Source organism: Saccopteryx leptura, chromosome 8 (assembly GCF_036850995.1).
Source record: "Saccopteryx leptura isolate mSacLep1 chromosome 8, mSacLep1_pri_phased_curated, whole genome shotgun sequence".
NCBI classification, from domain to species: Eukaryota; Metazoa; Chordata; class Mammalia; order Chiroptera; family Emballonuridae; genus Saccopteryx; species Saccopteryx leptura.
In genome coordinates this window covers 50,683,676-50,705,949 of record NC_089510.1, presented here as the reverse complement: position 1 = coordinate 50,705,949, position 22,274 = coordinate 50,683,676, and the positions used below count along the sequence as shown (strand labels likewise).

At 37.8% G+C, this 22,274-nt stretch overlaps 1 protein-coding gene across 2 annotated transcripts in view; it reads left to right on the top strand.

Moving 5' to 3' along the window:
* Positions 1-22,274, top strand: part of POLQ (DNA polymerase theta) — a 134,040-nt gene that overhangs the window by 72,555 nt on the left and 39,211 nt on the right. For both annotated transcript variants that reach the window (XM_066347918.1, XM_066347919.1), the window contains 5 exons: positions 1,218-1,411; positions 5,326-5,463; positions 7,093-7,267; positions 10,873-10,999; positions 11,571-11,692. In XM_066347918.1, coding sequence (XP_066204015.1) covers positions 1,218-1,411; positions 5,326-5,463; positions 7,093-7,267; positions 10,873-10,999; positions 11,571-11,692 — 756 coding nt within the window. The remainder of the gene's footprint in view (positions 1-1,217; positions 1,412-5,325; positions 5,464-7,092; positions 7,268-10,872; positions 11,000-11,570; positions 11,693-22,274) is intronic.

The window sequence follows — 22,274 nt, the reverse complement described above, 5'->3', positions numbered from 1 at the left end:
TAGAGTCCTAGTGGCCCATAGTACTAGAAACTGAAGTCTTTGGCATGGATATTTTCCTAATGATTTAGGACAGTATTTCTCACAGTGCATTCTATGGACACTATTCAGGATGTTAGTAAGTAATGTAAAAAAAGAGTTTTGTGGGCAGATAATTTCAGACTCTTGTCCAATACAAATTGAAATAGTTGCCTTTGCTTCAGGTCTTCTCAGAGATGATAGTATGTCAAAAGGCATCATGAGCAATATATAAATGCTGAAACTCAGTATACAGTATCTGTCAGCTCCACCCTGTTTATAGAGTATCTTTGAAACTAAAATTTCTATGAGAATAATGGAAAAATTGAGTTAGAATGACAACTCTGTTGATAAATGTCAGCAAATATAAAAATAGTCTGATTCTTATCAGGAATTTTCCTTGCTCTTTGGTGACTGCATCGGAAAATGTAAAACACCCATGTTTAATTCTTTGTGCAGGCATGCACACCATGGAACCAGGAATATTGGAAACAATTTCAAGGAACTGACACTTTGTCGTCATGTTAGCAAATAAGATTGGCTATTTTGCTCTTGCTAAGAGTAGAAGCAGAAACATTATTTAGGTAATCCAGACAATCCACAAGATTGCTAATTCTTTTATTCTCTGGCTAGCCAAGGATAGTAGTCTAGTACTAAAGTGGACAGTACTTTTATACCTTTTATTGTTGGGTTGAGAATGCTGCTCAGGAGACTGGATCATGAAGAATAGTGGGGGTATAGCCTGACCAGGCGGTGGTGCAGTGGATAGAGCATTGGACTGGGATGTGGAGGACCCAGGTTCGAGACCCCGAGGTCGCCAGCTTGAGCGCAGGCTCATCTGGTTTGAGCAAAGCTCACCAGCTTGGACCTGAGGTCGCTGGCTTGAGCAAGTGGTTACTGGGTCTGCTGTAGCCCCACAATCAAGGCACATATGAGAAAGCAATCAATGAACAACTAAGGTGTTGCAATGAAAAACTAATGATTGATGCTTCTCATCTCTCTCCAGTCTGTCTGTCCTTGTCTATCCCTCTCTCTGACTCTCTCCGTCTCTGTAAAAAAAAAAAAAAATATATATATATATAGAATAGTGTGGGTACTACCTGTGGATTTTGCTAGAAGAATTCTATGTGTGATTAGAGAATGATGCTGATGTAGTCGCTTGGCTGGTAAATTAATGTTTTAGTTTTCTTTTTCTCTTCCAGATGTTTTACGTAAAGTGGAAATGCCCTGTCAGTACTGCTTGGCCTTGCTAGAACTAAATGGAATCGGCTTCAGTACTGCAGAATGTGAAAGTCAGAAACACATCATGCAGGCCAAACTGCATGCAATTGAGACTCAGGCGTACCAACTAGCGGGCCACAGTTTTTCCTTCACCAGTTCAGATGACATCGCTGAGGTTGTATCATGGCAATAAGGAATTTAGAAAACTAATTTTTAGAGTTAAAAATGGTGTGTATGAGTGTGTGTATTTCTTAAATAAATATCAAAGATAAATAAAAAAACAATTCAGTTAACCAGAATACTTTGGAGATAGAGAATTCTAACATTTAACTTATAATTTATAAGTTATATCTTCTATGTATGAAATAGGAAGGTAGTAAAGGAGACTCCTAGAACATATGCTCCACGAGAAGGAAGTTTGCTGGGCACAGAGGAGGCACTTATAAGTAAGTGGTGTTGAAGAAAAGACAGTTGGTAACAGTGTAGCTGTTTCTCCATGAAGTCAGTCATTTCATGGGCTCTCACCCCTTCCTCACCTCTAAATCCTTTTTTAGAATACAAAATTAGATATTTTTCTCAGTTAATGAAAAATGGATTTTTTTGAGATTTTTTTCTTTTTAGAAAGAGAGAGGGAAAGAGACAGGAAGGGAGAAAGGTGAGAAGCATCAACTCATAGTTGCGGCCCTTTAGTTTTTCATTGATTGTTTTCCAAATGTGCCTTGATAGGGGTGGGGGGGAGCTCCAGATGAGCCAGTGACCCCATGGCTCAAGCCAGAGACCTTGGGATCATGACAATGATTTCATGCTCAAGCTGGAGACCCCGTGCTCAAGCTCGTGAGCCTGTACTCAAGCCGGATGGGCCCTTGTCCAAGCTGGTGGCCTCAGGGTTTCAAACCTGGGACCTCAGTTTCCCAGGTTGATGCTCTATCCACGCGCCACCATGAGTCAAACATGATTATTTGCTTTTTAAACCCAACTAAGATTTTCTTCACGTTACATAAATTTTGATATAGTTTATTCTTATTTTTATTTTCAAAAGTTGGTGTTCTAGTCTCTCCTTTCCCCACACTCTACAAAGGGTGACTGAGTTGTTTTGGAAGGATTGCCAATGTAGGTTGGGTACTTATACTTGATAGTATCGAAGTTACAGTGTCTTTTAGAATGTAATTTATTTATTATTTTTCATTTTAGTGAGAGGAGGGGAGGCAGAGAGATAGACTCCCACATGCGCCCTGACCAGGATCCACCTGGCAAGTCCACTATGGGTCAATGCTATGCCCATCTGGGGTCGTTGCTCTGTTGCTCAGCAACTGAGCCATTTTTTTTTAGCACCTGAGGTGAAGGCCACAAGCTATCCTCAGTGCCTGAGGCCAACTTCACTTGAACCATTTGAACCATGGCTGTGGAAGGGAAAGAGAGAGAGTGAGAGAAAGAGGCGGGGGGCAGGATGGAGAAGCAGATAGTCACTTCTCCTGTGTACCCTGACCGGAAATCAAACCTAGGATATCCACACACTGGCTGACACTCTACCACTGAGCCAACCGGCCAGGGCCTAGATGTGATTTAATAGTAGAGCACATTGGTGAAGATCATAGGCTTTAGAGCAGCGGTTCTCAACCTGTGGGTCGCGACCCCGGCGACCTAAAGCCATCGGAAAATACATAATGCATATCAGGTATTTACATTCTGAATCATAACTGTAGCAAAATTACAGTTATGAACTAGCCACCAAAATTATTTTTTGGTTTGGGGTCACCGCAACATGAGGAACTGTATTGCGGGGTCACGGCATTAGAAAGGTTGAGAACCACTGCTTTAGAGACAAATTTCTTGGGTTTAAATCCTACCTCTTTCATTTATTAACTAATCAATGATTTTGAGCCAGTACATCAACTCTTTTTTTTTTTTTAATTTTTCATTAATTGAAAGAGAGAGAGAGAGAGAGGTAGGGAGAGAAAGAGAAAGAAGCATCAACTTGTTGTTCTACTTAGTTGTTTTATTTAGTTGTGTACTCATTGATTACTTCTCATATGTGTCCTGACCTGGGATTGAACCTGCGACCTCAGTGCACCCAGACAACGCTTCATCCACTGAGCTACCTGGCCAAGGCTACATCAACTCTTTATCTCAGTTTCTTCATCAGTAAAATGGGTTATACTAGAAATACTTAACGGAATTGTTCTGGGGAGTAAATGATAAATATAAAACACTTAGAAGAGTGTCCATCTCATAGTACTCAACAAATGTTATATACACTTATAAAATGTCAGTTTTTAAGCCACAGAATTAAATGTTTAAGAAAATGAGTATCTTTGTTTCTCCTAACCATTGGTATATTTGTTTGAATTCAGTGGTGCCTTTGTGGGTGTCTACTATTTTCTTTTGAGTTCTTTAGCTCAGAACTCTCAAAGCCAGTACCTACCTGAAAGCACATAAAATTACAAAAGGAGCTCACTAAAAATATAGATTCTCTGGATTTCAGCACGAGTAAGCTTGGAACCAAGGCAGGAATCTGTGCCCTTGTGACTCAGGTGGCCACTAAGGTATTAAGGCCATAGGCCTAGAGCAAACTCTGAGCCAGAATAAAAGGCCATTGGTGTTCCTAGCTTGTTCTTAGGTCTCATGCTAAAATAGAAGTTATATGTAAGGTACTTTAATACTTGCTGATTTTAAGTTGAATCTTTGAACCAGACTGGATATTATTATTCATCTAGAGTTGCATTAATACAGGAGTTACTAGCCACTTGTCATTACTTAAGTTAAAATTAAATAATAGATATCAATTTAGTTCCTTATTTGTACTAACCACATTTCAGATGTCCAGTTGCCACACTGTGGCTAGTGGCTATCATATTGAACAGTGAAAATATGGAACATTTGCATTATTGCAAAAAGTTCTTTTGAATGGCACTGGTCTAGAGCAGGGATCAGCAAACTAATTTGTGGGCCAGATTTGATCTGTCACCTTTTTTGTAAATAAAATTTTATCGGAGTGTAGCCACACCTGTTTGTTTACTTGTTGTCTGTAACTGCTTTCATTCTATATTTTCACAGTTGAGAAATTGTGACAGACGATAAATCGTGAAAATGTCTATTATGTGGCCCTCTATGGGAAAAGTTTGCTGACCTCTGCTCTAGAGGGAAGCATGGGTTAAAGAAAAAAATAAAGGACTTTAGAGTTATAGGACTCTGGGTTCTAATTCTACTATTTCTAGCTATGTAACATTGAGCAAGTTTCTCTATCTTTTTCAGATTTGTCACAGAATTGTTATAAAGATTACATGTGATGACACGTGTTAAAGTACCTAGCATAATGGCTGGTATAGAGTGGGTGCTCAATACATAATACTGCCTATTGCCCCCGTCTTGTCCACCCCCCTCATTTCACAGATGTGTTCAGTGAGGCCTGGAGAAGGAATTATATGTGGGATCCTCCCTGTGCCCAGAGCCCGAGCACCTGCCCTGTGTAGGCCCTGTTTCTTCAGTCGGTGCTCTGGCCACTCTCTAGCTTCCATCATTCCATTTCACATGGGATTGGCCACCTTCTCCTGACTTTTTGTGCCCAAGAACTGTCAGGGTCCAGCTTTATGGTGGTAGAATCAGATGGCTTTTTGGACCCCTTACTACTTAGTGTTCACTGGTTTTTGTGATCACAATAGTTCTGATGACTCCCATGTTGACTTTCTCTGGGGCTTCAATGATTGAGCAGTCGCAGTGTTTGCCACATGAAGTGGCATTTAGGAGAGATCACAGTCCTCAGCTCCTAAAATCTCAGCATTGTTCAGCACAGAGTATGCATTCCTGTGTTCTTGACTATTAAAGCCTGGCATTAGTATTAATCTGTTAGTGCCTAAATTCAGGTATGGACAGCCTACTGACATATACATTTTTATTGCCATTATTTATTAAATGTGATAATTCAAAAATCTCCCCCCCCCCAAAAAAAAAAACAAACCAAAACTATACAACATTTTTTCAACCCATGTTGAACTATATAGGCTGTTTTTTTCAAACAACTTTTAAAAATATTTTCTGACTGACAATACTTGAGATTTGATTCTTGACTAAAGAAGCTTTAATTTCTTACAGGTTTTGTTTTTGGAACTGAAGTTGCCACCAAATGGAGAGAGAGAAAACCAAGGCAGCAAGAAAACTTTGGGTTCTACCAGAAGAGGGCATGACAAAGGCGGCAAGCTGAGGCTGGGGAGACGGTTCAGCACCAGCAAGGTCCGTAGGGGCAGCCGCTGGGCAGAAACCGAGCTGCTTTTAGCACTTTGGTGTCTTCAAAGAATGTCGGTGATCAAGATCCAATATAGCCCACCATTTGAACTTAGCCACGTAAAAACAAACTGGTTTGTAGTTTGGCTGCCAGCAATAAATACTGAGATATTTCAGCAGGGAAAAGTTGGACCATGATCTGATTAGCAGCTCTGTCCTTCCTATCATTAAAACAGTGTAAAGGTTTATAAACTCAGGCCTGTAGACATTACTTAATTATTGATATCCATTACTCTTAGACTTCCAGTGTAATACAATTTGTATATTTATATGAACATAAACAAAGATATGGAAGAATGTTTTTTTAAAAAAGCAAAAGAATAAAACCTGAGTCAATAAAAAGAAAACATTTTTTTTCTATTCCAGGAAAAAATAGTTTTACATGAGTTTCTTTTAAGAATCTCACATGCTGATTCCAAAGTAAAATTGGTAGTCATAATTCATGAAAATTGTTTGTATGGAAAAGAAGAGAGAAAGGGCTCATTTTACATTTTTACTGAATAAATTTTCAATGGAAAAATGAGGGTAGAAAGGACAGCCACAGCAGCCATGGAGAGAGTAGTCCAAGTTACCATCTGTCGAATTTTGACCCTAATATCATTAACTATAACATGCTAGGTCTGGGGGAGTTTTCACGGCTTCATTCTATAGCAAAACTTTTTATTTGCTCTCATTGGCCCTTTCACTTCACAAGTTGCTATTCCTTAATGGTTCATCGAAAGTCTAGTGTAGAAAATTCAAAGTGTTAAAGATAAACGTCTCCTAATATTCTTTTTTTTTTTTGTATTTTTCTGAAGCTGGAAACGGGGAGAGACAGTCAGACAGACTCCCGCATGCGCCCGACCGGGATCCACCCGGCACGCCCACCAGGGGCGATGCTCTGCCCACCAGGGGGGATGCTCTGCCCCTCCGAGGCGTCACTCTGTCGCGACCAGAGCCACTCTAGCACCTGGGGCAGAGGCCAAGAAGCCATCCCCAGCGCCCAGGCCATCTTTGCTCCAATGGAGCTTTGGCTGCGGAAGGGGAAGAGACAGACAGGGAGGAAGGGGGGGGATGGAGAAGAAAATGGGCGCTTCTCCTATGTGCCCTGGCCGGGAATCGAACCCGGGTCCCCCGCACGCCAGGCCGACGCTCTACCGCTGAGCCAACCGGCCAGGGCTTCCTAATATTCTTGATACAGAAACCATGAAAATATTAAGGCAAAAAGGAAAAGAAAACATGGAAACCTCCAATTACCTGAGGAATGGAGGAGGAAACCAGAGAGAGAAAAAGACATGGTATAAACTCTTGGGTAGAGTGTGGGGAGGCAGTTACTTTGCTAAGTTGACATTTTACTGATTTTTTTAAAGGTAGATCTAAATTGATGTTGTTCAGCATTAGCATGCTTGCTTTTAATAATCTATAGTTATAGTTTTAGCATCTGGTGATTTCTATAAAACCCATACAGTAATTTCAAGGTATAGATACAAGAGTTAGCAAATTTAACTTTGAGTCTATATTATTTACCTAAAAGAGATTCTAGTTTGCTCTGGAATTTGGATAAGAATCAGATCTTACCTTATTATGTTTCTTTGGCAGGATGTTTTAAATAAATTAAAGGCATTACATCCTTTACCAGGCTTGATATTAGAGTGGAGAAGAATCACTAATGCTGTCACCAAAGTGGTCTTCCCTCTGCAGCGGGAAAGGCGGCTGAATTCTTTTCTTGGAATGGAAAGAATCTACCCTATATCACAATCACACACTGCTACAGGTAATGAGGAATTGTAAATAGGGATAATATACAGTTTTTGAAGGAAAAATTATATATATATTTTCTCATGCTCGCCAAGGAATTCCAGTGCTGATCATTGGATTCCACAAAGTTTCATAAACATTTATGAAACACATACTACATCTAAAGCATAGGTGGATACTACCTAGATGCAGAGAAGAGATTTAGTAAGATGCAGTTTCTGCTTTCAAGTATTGAGTAACTAGGATGTCTGAGACTGTGCTTTGGATGAGAGTATATTCAGGATTAAATATTTGTTGAGTCATTGATCTTACCTAATTTCAGGCCCTCTCTTGAACATCTTAAGGTTCTCTCTAAGTTGAATCTAAGCAGATATCTGGGGCTTTTGTATAATAACTGAACATCTTATTTTACTCAATTAGAAAAGAGAGTCCTGGCCTGACCTGTGGTGGCGCAGTGGATAAAGCGTCGACCTGGAATGCTGAGGTCGCCGGTTCGAAACCCTGGGCTTGCCTGGTCAAGGCACATATGGGAGTTGATGCTTCCTGCTCCTCCCCCTGTTCTCTCTCTATCTATCCCTCTCTCTCTCTCTCCTCTCTCTCTCTAATAAAAATGAATAAATAAAATCTAAAAAAGTAAATTAATAAAGATACAGCTTTATTTAAAAAAAAAGAAAGAAAGAAAAGAGAGTCCTTTGGGTGTGGCATGGCCCTCTTGACAGTGTGAGTATAGGTGAGGAAGAAGGTATTCTTTCTCTAGACAGTGCAAACTCTAAACGTTTGCCAAATGCTGCGTGCAGTGGAGGTAAGGACCGTGTTAACTCCACACAGAGAAGGCAGTTTAGATTGATGGTACAGAATATACGTTTTGATGTCAGATGTTTTAAAGGTCTGAATCCTGGTGCTGTGACTCTTTGGACAAAGTACTCAGTTTCTTCTCAGTGCCTAAGTCTCCTCATGATAAAACAGGGTGATAGCAGCCCTACTTCACTGAGGATTTAATAGGTTAGTATATGTCAGCTGTTTAGAATAGCGCGGGGCACTAATGCGTGGCTAGTCTTCAGTTGCTGTTATAAGAATGGAGGCACTACGAGGAGCTGCCTTCTTCTCTACTTGCTTATTCCTCATTCTCAACATCTTCTCTTTTCCTTATGCTCTATTTAGTTAACTTCTTTGTCCTTCCTAGTCATTTCTTTCCCAGTTGGTATTTCAGTTTCATTGGTGTAAACTTATGTAAAATAAATCCTTGTTGGTGAAAAAACAAAATATAGAGTTTCAAAGCCATAGCACATTTATTTGTTGCTTAAAAAGTAGAAAGTAATCAAGTTTTTATTTTCCTTATTGTGCTTTATCATACTGTACCTACCTTTAAAGAATATTTTAGAAGTAGAAGTTTCCCTAAATACAACAAAGCTGTTTCATTATTAGAATTCATTTCCAGCCTGTCCAGGCGGTGGCGCTGTGGACAGAGCACCAGCCTGGGATGCTCAGGACCCAGGTTTGAAACCCTTAGGTCACTGACTTGAACACTGGCTCACCAGCTTGAGCTTGAGATCATAAATATGACCTCATGGACTCTGGCTGAAGCCCAATGGTTAACTGGCTTGAGCCCAAAGTCGCTGGCTTGAGCAAGGGGTCACTGGCTCCCTGGAACTGCCCCCCCCCAACCTCGGTGTCAAGGCACATATGAGAAAGCAATCAATGAACAACTGAGGTGCCACAACTAAGGGGCTGCAATGAAGAATTGATGCTTCGCATCTGTCTCCCTTCCTATCTGTCTCTGTCTTTCTTTCTTGCTAAAAAAAAAAAAAAGAATTCATTTCCATTATGCTACATTGATGTTTTATCATTTATTTTTGCCATCTTATTTGCCTGCCAGTGTTACCTCATTAATTCAAACTGTAGACCTGATTGTTATTATAGAAAAGGAGACAGTGTCCTGAGGCAGACTTGGATCACTTCCTCTGCTATTAGTTAGATTTGTAACATTGAGCAGGCCATTTGATGATAATAATTATATTAATATCTACTATTAATTGAGCACTAATTTTTGCTTAAAGCTAAATAGCAAGGGTGTGATATCATGGTTTATTCAGAAAAACAATATTCTAAGTACTTAAAATGCCCGCTTGATTAAAAGAGGATGAAATATATAGTAGCTAGTAGAGAACCCATTAAAATGGTGTATCATAAAACATATCACTATTATGTGTATTGTAAAAACTGCAAAAAATAAAATCAATTACCCAACTGATTTTGAACATTACTTATGTATTCTAGAAAAATTGGACCAATAAGTAAATAAACAAAATGTAGACTATTTGGGCAGGAAATAAAGGCCATAGCATTTAAACAAATAGTTTTCTGTTTCCTAGAAAGTTTATTAACCACCTAATTCTAGTTTCCAGCTATGTGCCTGTTAGCATTGATTCTCTTGATGAGTGATGATGATACTGATGAAGAACATCGGCCAGCCGAGGTCTGGAAAGAGATGTTCCCCTGTCATTGCTGCCCTACCTTCCCCACGCTAACTCCCGTGGCCCAGCTGTCCCTCATCTGCACTCAGGTTGCCCTAACCCTCCCCAGGTCCTCTCTGTATCTCGTGCATCCCTGGCCTCTATGCTTCACAGTCATTTCTCCTAGGAGCCATTCGATTAGCCTTTGCTCAGTGTAAGGTATTTTTCCCCGCTGAGAAAGAATGAAGGGGCCGAAGCCACCAAATGTGGAATAACAAAAGGCTTTATTGAGTACAGCGCATCCCGCCCGGCAAGGTTCCCTGGCCCCGAAGAAAGAAAGATGGAGGAGATGGAGGCCAGGGAAGTTGCAAGGATTAAACTGCATGGGAGACATTTAAAGGGTCCCTCTAGGGAAGTTGAGCTAATATGATGTGGTGAAATCTCACTGGCTGGCAGACAGTCGCTGTTTTTCCCAAGGACTCCTAGGAAGTTTCTTTTGGCGCGCTTGGTTGTGGGCAGTCCTAGCCAAAGTTCGCGGGCCTGGGTTCCCCATGTGACCATCCCCCGTTATTCACCGACCTTACACTCAGTATTATGACTGCTAGTATTTTATAGTGCTGACACCTGGTACTCATTTTAGCATAGGAATAGTTCAGTTTATCAAATAATCCCAAGGTTGCTGGCTTGGGCCCAAGATCGCCAGCCTGAGCAAGGGGCGGCTCACTGGGCTTGAGGCCCCCACCCTGTCAAGGCGTGTATGAGCAACAGTCAGTGAACAACTAAAGTGAAGCAGCAATGAGTTAATGCTTCTCTCTCCCTCCCTCCTCTTCCCCTCCAGTCTCTCTCTCCTTTCTCCCCATCTCAAAAAACAAAAACAATCTGCTAAAAATATTTACTTCCTATTATGGACTTATTTTCTAGAGAACTAGGTTAATGTAAAATATTGCGTTATAGCTAATTCATATATTTACTTACACTGGGATTGGCCTTGTACTTATTTTGTCATTGTTAGACCATGTGAATATAATGAAAAAAAAATTTATTTAAATATAAATTTATTTCAGCAATAATAGAGCATGCATTTTTAAGATAACTCAGACTGCAATTATTATTAAGATAAATGTCAGATTTTCGCCTTTAATTTTGTCTTCATTCTGTTTGATTTTAGGACGAATAACCTTTACAGAACCAAATATCCAGAATGTGCCAAGAGATTTTGAGATCACGATGCCAACGCTCGTAGAAGAAAGCCCGCCTTCCCAGACCCCAGGCAAAGGCCTACTTCCCGTGGGCAGGTAGACAGTACTTCTGTGAGCATGAATGGCTCAAAAATAGCTTAGTGAACAAAGTAATGGAAATAGTTTAAATTCCTGTTGTAGGTATGCACATTTCTACTTGAGGCACGATCCATTTCAAACCCTGAGTCTGTCTATAAAGAAGCTAGTTGAGGGTGAAAAGCTGAAAACCTGGGCCATTAATTAAATCATATGCTTATTTAAGTCAAATACTAAAGGGAAGAGTTGAGCAGTGTCAGGAACAACCCCCCTCCTGCCTTCCTCACATACACACAAAGGGAAGTAGCAGCACAGATAATTTATATTAGATTTGATCAAAGAGATTTATTGAATTGAGCTAAATGTTAGTTATCTCAGAAGCAGTTTGTAGGTAAGGCTTTTACAGAAATGTTTTACTTCCTATTTAATTGAATGTTTGTTTTTTTTAAGTCTAGAATCTTTGTTAAGCTTTAGACTTTCAAATAATAAGGTTTTTAAGTTTCTTAGATGGAGATATTTACTGAATAACCAGGCCTTTCTCATATGTTTGAGACTGCTTTATGTCCAGCTGATGATGTTGTTTGCATGGCAGAGGAAGAAACAGGAAGGGCTGTGGTCTGAACCCGGGGCACCAGGCAGCGATGGAGGAGGGGCCCTCAAACAGAGGAATGCCGTTTGCCGTCAGCATGCGGCATGCCTTCGTGCCTTTCCCAGGTGGGGCGCTGATGCTTTCTGAGTTTCTCTTACTGTGGGAATGTTTTTTTGTTTTTTTTTTATAATAATTTTATATTTTTAATGGGGTGACATCAATAAATCAGGATACATATATTCAAAGATAACAAGTCCAGGTTATCTTGTCGTTCAATTATGTTGCATACCCATCACCCAAAGTCAGATTGTCCTCTGTCACCTTCTATCTTGTTTTCTTTGTGCCCCTCCCCCCTCCCCCTTTCCCTCTTCCTTTCCTCCTCCCCCCCTCCCCCCCCCTCCCCCCCGTAACCACCACACTCTTATCAATGTCTCTTAGTTTCACTTTTATGTCCCACCTACGTATGGAATAATGCAGTTCCTGGTTTTTTCTGATTTACTTATTTCGCTTCGTATCATGTTATCAAGATCCCACAATTTTGCTGTAAATGTTCCGATGTCATCATTTCTTATGGCTGAGTAGTATTCCATAGTGTATATGTGCCACATCTTCTTTATCCAGTCATCTATTGACGGGCTTTTTGGTTGTTTCCATGTCCTGGCCACTGTGAACAATGCTGCAATAAACATGGGGCTGCATGTGTCTTTACGTATCAATGTTTCTGAGTTTTTGGGGTATATACCCAGTAGAGGGATTGCTGGGTCATAAGGTAGTTCTATTTTCAGTTTTTTGAGGAACCACCATACTTTCTTCCACAATGGTTGTACTACTTTACATTCCCACCAACAGTGTATGAGGGTTCCTTTTTCTCCACAGCCTCTCCAACATTTGCTATTACCTGTCTTGCTAATAATAGCTAATCGAACAGGTGTGAGGTGGTATCTCATTGCCGTTTTGATTTGCATTTCTCTAATAGCTAAAGAAGATGAGCATCTTTTCATATATCTGTTGGCCATTTGTATTTCTTCCTGGGAGAAGTGTCTGTTCATATCCTCTTCCCATTTTTTTATTGGATTGTTTGTTTGTTTGTTGTTGAGTTTTATGAGTTCTTTGTATATTTTGGATATTAGGCCCTTATCTGAGCTGTTGTTTGAAAATATCATTTCCCATTTAGTTGGCTTTCTGTTTATTTTGTTATCAGTTTCTCTTGCTGAGCAAAAACTTCTTAGTCTGATGTAGTCCCATTCATTAATTTTTGCCTTCACTTCTCTTGCCTGTGGAGTCAAATTCATAAAATGCTCTTTAAAACCTATGTCTTCTTCTATGTACTTAATTGTTTCAGGTCTTATGTTTAGATATTTGATCCATTTTGAGTTAATTTTAGTACAGGGGGACAGACTGTAGTCCAGTTTCATTCTTTTGCATGTGGCTTTCCAGTTTTCCCAGCACCATTTATTGAAGAGGCTTTCTTTTCTCCATTGTGTGTTGTTGGCCCCTTTATCAAAAATTATTTGACTATATATATGTGGTTTTATTTCTGGGTTTTCTATTCTGTTCCATTGGTCTGAGTGTCTATTTTTCTGCCAATACCATGCTGTTTTGATTGTCGTGGCCCTATAATAGAGTTTGAAGTCAGGTATTGTAATGCCCCCAGCTTCATTCTTTTTCTTTAGGATTGCTTTGGCTATTCAGGGTTTTCTATATTTCCATATAAATCTGATGATTTTTTGCTCTATTTCTTTAAAAAATGTCATTGGAAGTTTGATGGGAATTGCATTAAATTTGTATATTGCTTTGGGTAATATAGCCATCTTGATTATATTTATTCTTCCTAGCCAAGAACAAGGTATATTCTTCCATCTCATTATATCTTTTGCGATTTCCCTTAACAATGGTTTATAGTTTTCATTATATAAGTCCTTTACATTCTTTGTTATGTTTATTCCTAAGTATTTTATTTTTTTGTTGCAATCGTGAAGGGGATTATTCTTTTGAGTTCATTCTCAATTGTTTCATTGTTGGCATATATAAAGGCTATTGACTTCTGTATGTTAATTTTGTATCCTGCGACCTTACTGTATTGGCTTATTGTTTCTAGTAGTCTTTTTGTGGATTCTTTGGGGTTTTCGATGTATAGGATCATATCATCTGCAAAAAGTGATACCTTTACTTCTTCTTTTCCGATATGGATGCCTTTTATTTCTTTGTCTTGTCTGATTGCTCTGGCTAGAACCTCTAGTACCACATTAAATAAGAGTGGAGAGAGTGGACAACCCTGTCTTGTTCCTGATTTAAGGGGGAAAGCCTTCAGTTTAGTGCCATTTAATATGATGTTAGCTGATGGTTTATCATATATGGCCTTTATCATGTTGAGATCTTTTCCTTCTATACCCATTTTGTTGAGAGTCTTAAACATAAAATTGTGTTGTATTTTATCAAAAGCCTTTTCTGCGTCTATTGATAAGATCATGTGGTTTTTGTTCTTTGTTTTGTTGATATGGTGTATTACGTTACCGTTTTACGTATGTTGAACCATCCTTGAGATTCTGGGATGAATCCCACTTGATCATGATGTATTATTTTTTTAATATGTTGTTGTATTCGATTTGCTAGTATTTTGTTTAGTATTTTAGCATCTGTATTCATCAGAGATATTGGTCTGTAGTTTTCTTTTTTTGTGCCATCCTTGCCTGGTTTTGGTATGAGGGTTATGTTGGCCTCATAAAATGTGTTGGAAGTATTGCTTCTTCTTCAATTTTTTGGAATACTTTGAGTAGAATAGGAACCAAGTCTTCTTTGAATGTTTGATAAAATTCGCTGGTATAGCCTTCAGGGCCTGGACTTTTATTTTGGGGGAGGTTTTTAATGGTTTTTTCTATTTCTTCTTTACTAATAGGTCTGTTTAGGCTTTCTGCTTCTTCTTGACTCAGTCTAGGAAGGTTGTATTGTTCTAGGAATTTATCCATTTCTTCTAGGTTGTTGAATTTAGTGGCATAAAGTTTTTCATAGTATTCTACAATAATTCTTTGTATATCTACGGTGTCCATGGTGATTTCTCCTCTTTCATTTTGGATTTTGTTTATATGAGTTCTTTCTCTTTTTTCCTTGGTAAGTCTTGCCAAGGGTTTGTCAATTTTGTTGATCTTTTCAAAGAACCAGCTCCTTGTTCTATTAATTTTTTCTATAGATTTTCTGTTCTCTAATTCATTTATTTCTGCTCTGATTTTTATTATCTCCTTTCTTCGGCTGGTTTTGGGTTGTCTTTGTTCTTCTTTTTCTAGTTCCTTAAGGTGGGAAGTTAAGTGGTTCACTTGAGCTCTCTTGTTTGTTCATATATGCCTGAAGTGATATGAACTTCCCTCTTATCACTGCTTTTGCTGCATCCCATAGATTCTGATATGTCGTATTGTCATCTTCATTAGTCTGTATATATCTTTTTATCTCTGCACTTATTTCTTCTTTGATCCATTCATTTTTTAAAAGTATGTTGTTTAGTTTCCACATTTTTGTGGGATTTTTTTCCTCTTTTTTGCAGTTGAATTCTAGTTTCAAGGCTTTATGATCAGAAAATATGCTTGGTACAACTTCGATTTTTCTGAATTTGCTGATGTTGTTTTTGTGGCCCAACATATGGTCAATTCTTGAGAATGATCCATGTACACTGGAGAAAAATGTATACTCAGTCACTTTGGGATGAAATGTCCTGTAGATGTCTATCATATCCAGGTGCTCTAGTGTTTTGTTTAAGGCCACTATGTCTTTGTTCATTCTCTGTTTGGATGACCGATCTAGAGCCGTCAGCGGTGTATTGAGGTTTCCAAGTATGATTGTGTTTTTGTCAGTTTTTGTTTTAAGGTCAATAAGTAGCTGTCTTATATATTTTGGTGCTCCTTGGTTTGGTGCATATATATTAAGAATTGTTATGTCTTCTTGATTCAGTGTCCCCTTAGCCATTATGAAATGGCCATTTTTGTCTCTGAGTACTTTTCCTGTCTTGTAGTCAGCATTATCCGATATGAGTATTGCTACACCTGCTTTTTTTTGGATGTTATTTGCTTGGAGTATTGTTTTCCAGCCTTTCACTTTGAATTTGTTTTTATCCTTGTTACTTAGATGAGTTTCCTGTAGGCAGCATACAGTTGGATTTTCTTTTTTAATCCATTCTGCTACTCTGTGCTTTTTTATTGGTGAGTTTAATCCGTTTACATTTAGTGTAATTATTGACACTTGTGAGTTCCCTATTGCCATTTTTTTTTTTTTATTTTTAAATAAATTTTTATTAATGGTAATGGGATGACATTAATAAATCAGGGTACATATATTCAAAGAAAACATGTCTAGGTTACCTTGTCATTAAATTATGTTGCATACCCCTCGCCCAAAGTCAGATTGTCCTGCGCCACCCTCTATCTAGTTCTCTGTGCCACTCCCCCTCCCCCTAACTCTCCCCCTGTCCTCCCTCCCCCCCACCCCTGGTAACCACCACACACTTGTCCATGTCTCTTAGTCTCATTTTTATGTTCCACCAATGTATGGAATCATGTAGTTCTTGTTTTTTTCTGATTTACTTATTTCACTCCTTATAATGTTATCAAGATCCCACCATTTTGCTGTAAATGATCTGATGTCATCATTTCTTATGGCTGAGTAGTATTCCATAGTGTATATGTGCCACATCTTCTTTATCCAGTCTTCTATTGAAGGGCTTTTTGGTTGTTTCCATGTCTTGGCCACTGTGAACAGTGCTGCAATGAACATGGGGCTACATGTGTCTTCACGTATCAATGTTTCTGAGGTTTTGGGGTATATACCCAGTAGAGGGATTGCTGGGTCATAAGGTAGTTCTATTTGCAGTTTTTTGAGGAACCACCATACTTTCCTCCATAATGGTTGTACTACTTTACAGTCCCACCAACAGTGAATGAGGGTTCCCTTTTTCTCCACAGCCTCTCCAACATTTGCTATTACCCGTCTTGTTGATAATAGCTAATCTAACAGGGGTGAGGTGGTATCTCATTGTAGTTTTGATTTGCATTTCCTAATAACTAATGAAGCTGAGCATCTTTTCATATATCTGTTGGCCATTTGTATCTCTTCCTGGGAGAAGTGTCTATTCATGTCTTCTTCCCATTTTTTTATTGGATTGTTTGTTTGTGTGTTGTTGAGTTTTATGAGTTCTTTGTAAATTTTGGAAATTAGGCCCTTATCTGAGCTGTTGTTTGAAAATATCATTTCCCATTTAGTTGGCTGTCTGTTTATTTTTATATCAGTTTCTCTTGCTGAGCAAAAACTTTTTATTCTGATGTAGTCCCATTCATTTATCTTTGCCTTCACTTCTCTTGCCATTGGAGTCAAGTTCATAAAATGTTCTTTAAAACCCAGGTCCATGAGTTTAGTACCTATGTCTTCTTCTATGTACTTTATTGTTTCAGGTCTTATATTTAGGTCTTTGATCCATTTTGAATTAATTTTAGTACACGGGGACAGGCTGTAGTCGAGTTTCATTCTTTTGCATGTGGCTTTCCAGTTTTCCCAACACCATTTGTTGAAGAGGCTTTCTTTTCTCCATTGTGTGTTGTTGGCCCCTTTATCAAAGATTATTTGACCATATATATGTGGTTTTATTTCTGGGCTTTCTATTCTGTTCCATTGGTCTGAGTGTCTATTTTTCTGCCAATACCATGCTGTTTTGATTATTGTGGCCCTATAATATAGTTTAAAGTCAGGTATTGTAATGCCCCCAGCTTCATTCTTTTTCCTTAGGATTGTTTTGGCTATTCGGGGTTTTTTATAGTTCCATATAAATCTGATGATTTTTTGTTCCATTTCTTTAAAAAATCTCATAGGGATTTTGATGGGAATTGCATTAAATTTGGATATTGCTTTGGGTAATATGGACATTTTGATTATATTTATTCTTCCTATCCAAGAACAAGGAATATTTTTCCATCTCATTGTATCTTTTTCGATTTCCCTTAACAATGCTTTGTAATTTTCATTATATAGGTCCTTTACATTCTTTGTTATGTTTATTCCTAGGTATTTTATTTTTTTTTGTTGCAATCGTGAAGGGGATTATTTTTTTGAGTTCGTTTTCTAATATTTCATTGTTGGCATAGAGAAAGGCTATGGACTTCTGTATGTTAATTTTGTATCCTGCGACCTTACTGTATTGGTTTATTGTTTCTAATAATCTTTTTGTGGAGTCCTTCGGGTTTTCGATGTATAGGATCATATCATCAGCAAAAAGTGATACCTTTACTTCTTCTTTTCCAATATGGATGCCTTTTATTTCTTTGTCTTGTCTGATTGCTCTGGCCAGAACTTCTAGCACCACGTTAAATAAGAGTGGAGAGAGTGGACAACCCTGTCTTGTTCCTGATTTAAGGTAGAAAGTCCTCAGTTTTATGCCGTTTAAAATGATGTTGGCTGATGGTTTATCATATATGGCCTTTATCATGTTGAGATATTTTCCTTCTATACCCATTTTGTTGAGAGTCTTAAACATAAAATTGTGTTGTATTTTATCAAAAGCCTTTTCTGCATCTATTGATAAGATCATGTGGTTTTTGTTCTTTGTTTTGTTGATATGGTGTATTACGTTAACCGTTTTGCGTATGTTGAACCATCCTTGAGATTCTGGGATGAATCCCACTTGATCATGATGTATTATTTTTTTAATATGTTGTTGTATTCGGTTTGCCAGTATTTTGTTTAGAATTTTAGCATCTGTATTCATTAGAGATATTGGTCTGTAGTTTTCTTTCTTTGTGCCATCCTTGCCAGGTTTTGGTATGAGGGTTATGTTGGCCTCATAAAATGTGTTTGGAAGTATTGCTTCTTCTTCAATTTTTTGGAAGACTTTGAGTAGAATAGGAACCAAGTCTTCTTTGAATGTTTGATAGAATTCACTAGTATAACCGTCTGGGCCTGGACTTTTATTTTGGGGGAGGTTTTTAATAGTTTTTTCTATTTCCTCCCTGCTGATTGGTCTGTTTAGGCTTTCTGCTTCTTCATGACTCAGTCTAGGAAGGTTGTATTGTTCTAGGAATTTATCCATTTCTTCTAGATTGTTGTATTTGGTGGCATATAATTTTTCATAGTATTCTACAATAATTCTTTGTATATCTATGATGTCTGTGGTGATCTCTCCTCTTTCATTTTGGATTTTATTTATTTGAGTCCTGTGCCTTTTTTCCTTGGTGAGTCTTGCCAAGGGTTTGTCAATTTTGTTGATCTTTTCAAAGAACCAGCTCCTTGTTTTATTGATTTTTTCTATAGTTTTTCTGTTCTCTATTTCATTTATTTCTGCTCTGATTTTTATTATCTCCTTTCTTCGGCTGGTTTTGGGTTGTCTTTGTTCTTCTTTTTCTAGTTCCTTAAGGTGTGAAGTTAAGTGGTTTACTTCGGCTCTCTCTTGTTTGTTCATATAGGCCTGAAGTGATATGAACTTTCCTCTTATTACTGCTTTGGCTGCATCCCAGAGATTCTGATATGTCGTATTTTCATTTTCATTTGTCTGTATGTATCTTTTGATCTCTGTGCTTATTTCTTCTTTGACCCATTCATTTTTTAGAAGTATGTTGTTTAGTTTCCACATTTTTGTGGGTTTTTCCCCCTCTTTTTTGCAGTTGAATTCTAGTTTCAAGGCTTTATGATCAGAAAATATGCTTGGTACAATTTCAATTTTTCTAAATTTGCTGATATTGTCTTTGTGGCCCAACATATGGTCAATTCTTGAGAATGTTCCATGTACACTAGAGAAAAATGTATACTCTGTCGCTTTGGGATGAAGTGTCCTATAGATGTCTATCATATCTAGGTGTTCTAGTATTTCGTTTAAGGCCACTATATCTTTATTGATTCTCTGTTTGGATGACTGATCTAGAGCCGTCAGCGGTGTATTGAGGTCTCCAAGTATGACTGTATTTTTGTCAGTTTTTGTTTTAAGGTCAATAAGTAGCTGTCTTATATATTTTGGTGCTCCTTGGTTTGGTGCATATATATTAAGGATTGTTATGTTTTCTTGATTCAACTTCCCCTTAATCATTATGAAATGACCATTTTTGTCTCTGAGTACTTTTTCTGTCTTGTAGTCAGCATTATTAATATGAGTATTGCTACACCTGCTTTCTTTGGGGTGTTGTTTGCTTGGAGTATTGTTTTCCAGCCTTTCACTTTGAATTTGTTTTTATCCTTGTTGCTTAGATGTGTTTCTTGTTGGCAGCATATAGTTGGATTTTCTTTTTTAATCCATTCTGCTACTCTGTGTCTTTTTATTGGTAAGTTTAATCCATTTACATTTAGTGTAATGATTGACACTTGTGGGTTCCCTACTGCCATTTTATAAATTGCTTTCTGTTAGTTTTGTATCTAGTTTGATTCTTCTCTTTTGTTTTTCTATCATTTGTTTCTGTTTGTTTGTGTTCCATACTTCTTTCCTCTGTTGCTACCTTTTTTAAGTCATGTGTTTTTGTGGTGGTTTTTTCTAGGGTGGTTACCATTAAGTAATGAAAAGGGTACCTACCATATTCATTGTAGTACCCTATCTTATAAGTATTTCTGCACTTCATCATCCTTTGCTACTGTTAATCTCCATTCTCTCCCCCCTTTTTTTTTCTTTGTTGTCACAGTTTAAGTTTGGTTTTATTGTGTTCTTGGTGGAGCTGTTACTTGTGGTGTTGTTTTCTTTTGTTCTTTGAATCTGGTTGGAAAACCCCCTTTAGTATTTCCTGGAGTGGGGGCTTTCTTGTGATAAATTCTCTCATCTTTTCTGTATTTGTGAATGTTTTTATATCTCCTTCATACTTGAAGGATAGCTTTGATGGGTATAGTATTCTTGGCCGAAAGTTCCTCTCTTTCAGGGCTTTAAATATTGGGGTCCACTCTCTTCTAGCTTGTAGAGTTTCTGCTGAGAAATCTGATGATAATCTAATAGGCCTTCCTTTATATGTTGTACTCTTCTTTTCCCTGGCTGCCTTGAGAATTTTTTCTTTGTCATTGGTTTGTGTCATCTTTATTATGATGTGCCTTGGAGTGGGTTTGTTGGGGTTAAGAAAACTCGGTGTTCTGTTTGCTTCTTGAATTTGAGGCTTTAGTTCTTTCCACAGGCTTGGGAAGTTCTCGTCTATTATTTGTTTGAGTATATTCTCCATTCCATTTTCTTTCTCTTCTCCCTCTGATATACCTATTATTCTTATGTTATTCTTTCTGATGGAGTCAGATAATTCCTTTAGGGCTTTCTCGTTTTTTATTATTTTTGAGTCTCTTTCTTCTTCTCTCTGTTGTGCCTCAAGTTGTTTGTCTTCTATTTCACTAATCCTATCTTCAATCTGGGTTGTTCTGCTAGCTAAGCTTGTTATCTCGTTTTTCACCTCGTGAATTGAGTTTTTCATTTCTGTTTGATTTGTTTTTATAGTTTCAATTTCCTTGGTAATATATTCTTTGTGTTCATTGAGTTGTTTTCTGATCTCCCTATATTGCCTTTCTGTGTTTTCTTGTATATCTCTGAGTATTTTTAAGATTTCTATTTTAAATTCTCTATCATTTAGCTCCAAGGCTTCCAATATGTTAAGTCTTTTCTCCATAGATTTTTCCACATCTATTTATGTTACCTCTCTTTCTTTTGTATCCATAATATTCGATTTCCTCTTTCTTATTGGCATCTGAGGGTGGTCTTGTTGATAGCACCAATTAGAATTAATAAAGAGTAAAAAAAAAAACAAAAAACCAAAGGGTAAAACACCCCACACAAAAAAGCAGTAATAATTTATTATTTCCCCCTTTTTTTTTCTTTCTTCTCCTTCCCTCCTCTCCCCTCCTCAGGGAAATATTGTGCCTATAATGGAGGGCCTGGTTTGCGGTGAAGAGTTCAAGGGGCAAAAAAAAAGGGGAGTAGGGACCTACTAAATGCAAAAAAAAAAAAAAAAAAAGAGGAAGAAAATCTTATACAAGCATAAGTTGATCTGCCTGCGGGTGATGGTCAACTAAGAGATATAATGAGAGGGATAAGAGGGAACCAGAAAAAAGGACAAAAAAAAGGAATAATAAAGAAGAAAAAAATAAAAATAATAAGTAAAAATCTGTTGTATTAAGTGGAGCGAAGACCAAATACAATGGAGACCTTGGGTTCGGAGGACCCAAAATGCCACAAAAATAAACTAACAAGAAAAAAACAAAAACAAAAGCGAAAAAGAAAAATAAAGCCAAAAAAACCCTTGAGTCCCAAATTAACTAATTTGTTCGTGATTGAGGATTAAATGGGAGGAAAGTAAAATGAGAAAAGAAAAAACGAATAGAAAGGAAAGAATAAGAAAAAGAGAAAAACGAAGGAAGAAATAAAAAAGGAAGAGAAAAAAACAAAATAAAGCAAAAACAACAACAACAACAAAAAAAAAAAAACAAAAGAGGAGAGAGTGAGAGTTAAGTGTCCTGGAGTATAACCCCAAAGGAGGGTGAGGATGAAGAAGAGAAATAAAATGTAACACTTATGGGTAGTGTAGTTCAAGAAAAGGGAAGCATAAGATGGGCAGAGAATAGAAGGACCGAGGTGGAGGAAATAAAGGCAATAGGATAGAAGAAACAAACAACAACAACAACAACAAAAAAAAAATTAGTGGAACAAGTTGTAAAGTCTGTGGATTTTTCTTGATTTTGAGATGTTAACTTCTTCCTTTTTTTTCTCTCTCCCTCTTCCTGGTCGGTGAC